This window comes from Protobothrops mucrosquamatus, unplaced genomic scaffold (genome assembly GCF_001527695.2).
Source record: "Protobothrops mucrosquamatus isolate PMUCROS unplaced genomic scaffold, P.Mucros_1.0 scaffold43358, whole genome shotgun sequence".
Taxonomy (NCBI): domain Eukaryota; kingdom Metazoa; phylum Chordata; class Lepidosauria; order Squamata; family Viperidae; genus Protobothrops; species Protobothrops mucrosquamatus.
The window spans coordinates 1-1,192 of record NW_015429088.1 but is presented as its reverse complement, the minus strand read 5'-3'; the positions used below and the strand labels follow the sequence as shown (position 1 = coordinate 1,192).

General features: G+C 43.6%; 1 protein-coding gene across 1 annotated transcript; it reads left to right on the top strand.

Moving 5' to 3' along the window:
• Positions 1-8: 8 nt before the first annotated feature.
• Positions 9-993, top strand: LOC107302284 (zinc finger protein 180-like; the record flags this gene model as incomplete). The annotated part of the gene is made up of 3 exons (XM_029287207.1): positions 9-411; positions 442-548; positions 597-993. Coding segments are annotated over 3 exons (907 nt in total), but the record flags the coding sequence as incomplete, so codon positions are not given.
• Between the last annotated feature and the right edge of the window lie 199 nt (positions 994-1,192).

The following is a 1,192-nucleotide window of genomic DNA, read 5'->3' as shown; positions in this document are numbered from 1 at the left end:
AATGTCCTTATTGTGGTAAAGGTTTCAGTGACAATTCCAGCCTTGTGAAACACCAGAGGACTCACACAGGAGAGAAACCCTTTGAATGTCCTTATTGTGGTAAAGGTTTCTGTGACAGTTCTAGCCTTGTGAAACACCAGAGGACTCACACAGGAGAGAAACCCTTTGAATGTCTTTATTGTGGTAAAGGTTTCAGTGAAAGTTCTAGCCTTGTGGTACACCAGAGGATTCACACAGGAAAGAAACCGTTTGAATGTCCTGTTTGTGGTAAAGATTTCAATAAGAATTCCGACCTGGTAACACACCAGAGGACTCACACAGGAGAGAAACCCTTTGAATGTCCTGATTGTGATAAAGGTTTTAGTACCAATTCCACCCTTGTGAAACACCAGCGGATTCACACAGGAGAGAAACCTTTTGAATGTCCTTATTGTGGTAAAGATTTCAATAAGAATTCCGACCTGGTGAGGCACCTGAGGACTCACACAGGAGAGAAACCTTTTGAACGTCCTGTTTGTGGTAAAGGTTTCAGTAATAATTCCGACCTGGTAACACACCAGAGGACTCACACAGGAGAGCAACCCTTTGAATGTCCTGTTTGTGGTAAAGGTTTCAGTAATAATTCCGACCTGGTAACACACCAGAGGACTCACACAGGAGAGAAACCCTTTGATTGTCCTTATTGTGGTAAAGGTTTCATTGACAATTCCAGCCTGGTAAGACACCAGAGGACTCACACAGGAGAGAAACCCTTTGAATGTCCTGATTGTGGTAAAGGTTTCAGGACCAATTCCAACCTGGTAACACACCAGAGGACTCATACAGGAGAGAAACCCTTTGAATGTCCTTATTGTGGTAAAAGTTTCAGTACCAATTCCAGCCTGGTAACACACCAGAGGACTCACACAGGAGAGAAACCCTTTGATTGTCCTTATTGTGGTAAAGGTTTCATTGACTATTCCAGCCTGGTAAGACACCAGAGGACTCACACAAGCGAGAAACCCTTTGAATGTCCTGATTGTGGTAAAGGTTTCAGTCAGAATTCCAACCTGGTAACACACCAGAGGACTCACACAGGAGAGAAACCCTTTGAATGTCCTGATTGTGATAAAGGTTTTAGTACCAATTCCAACCTGGTAACACACCAGAGAACTCACACAGGAGAGAAACCCTTTGAATGTCCTGATTGTGG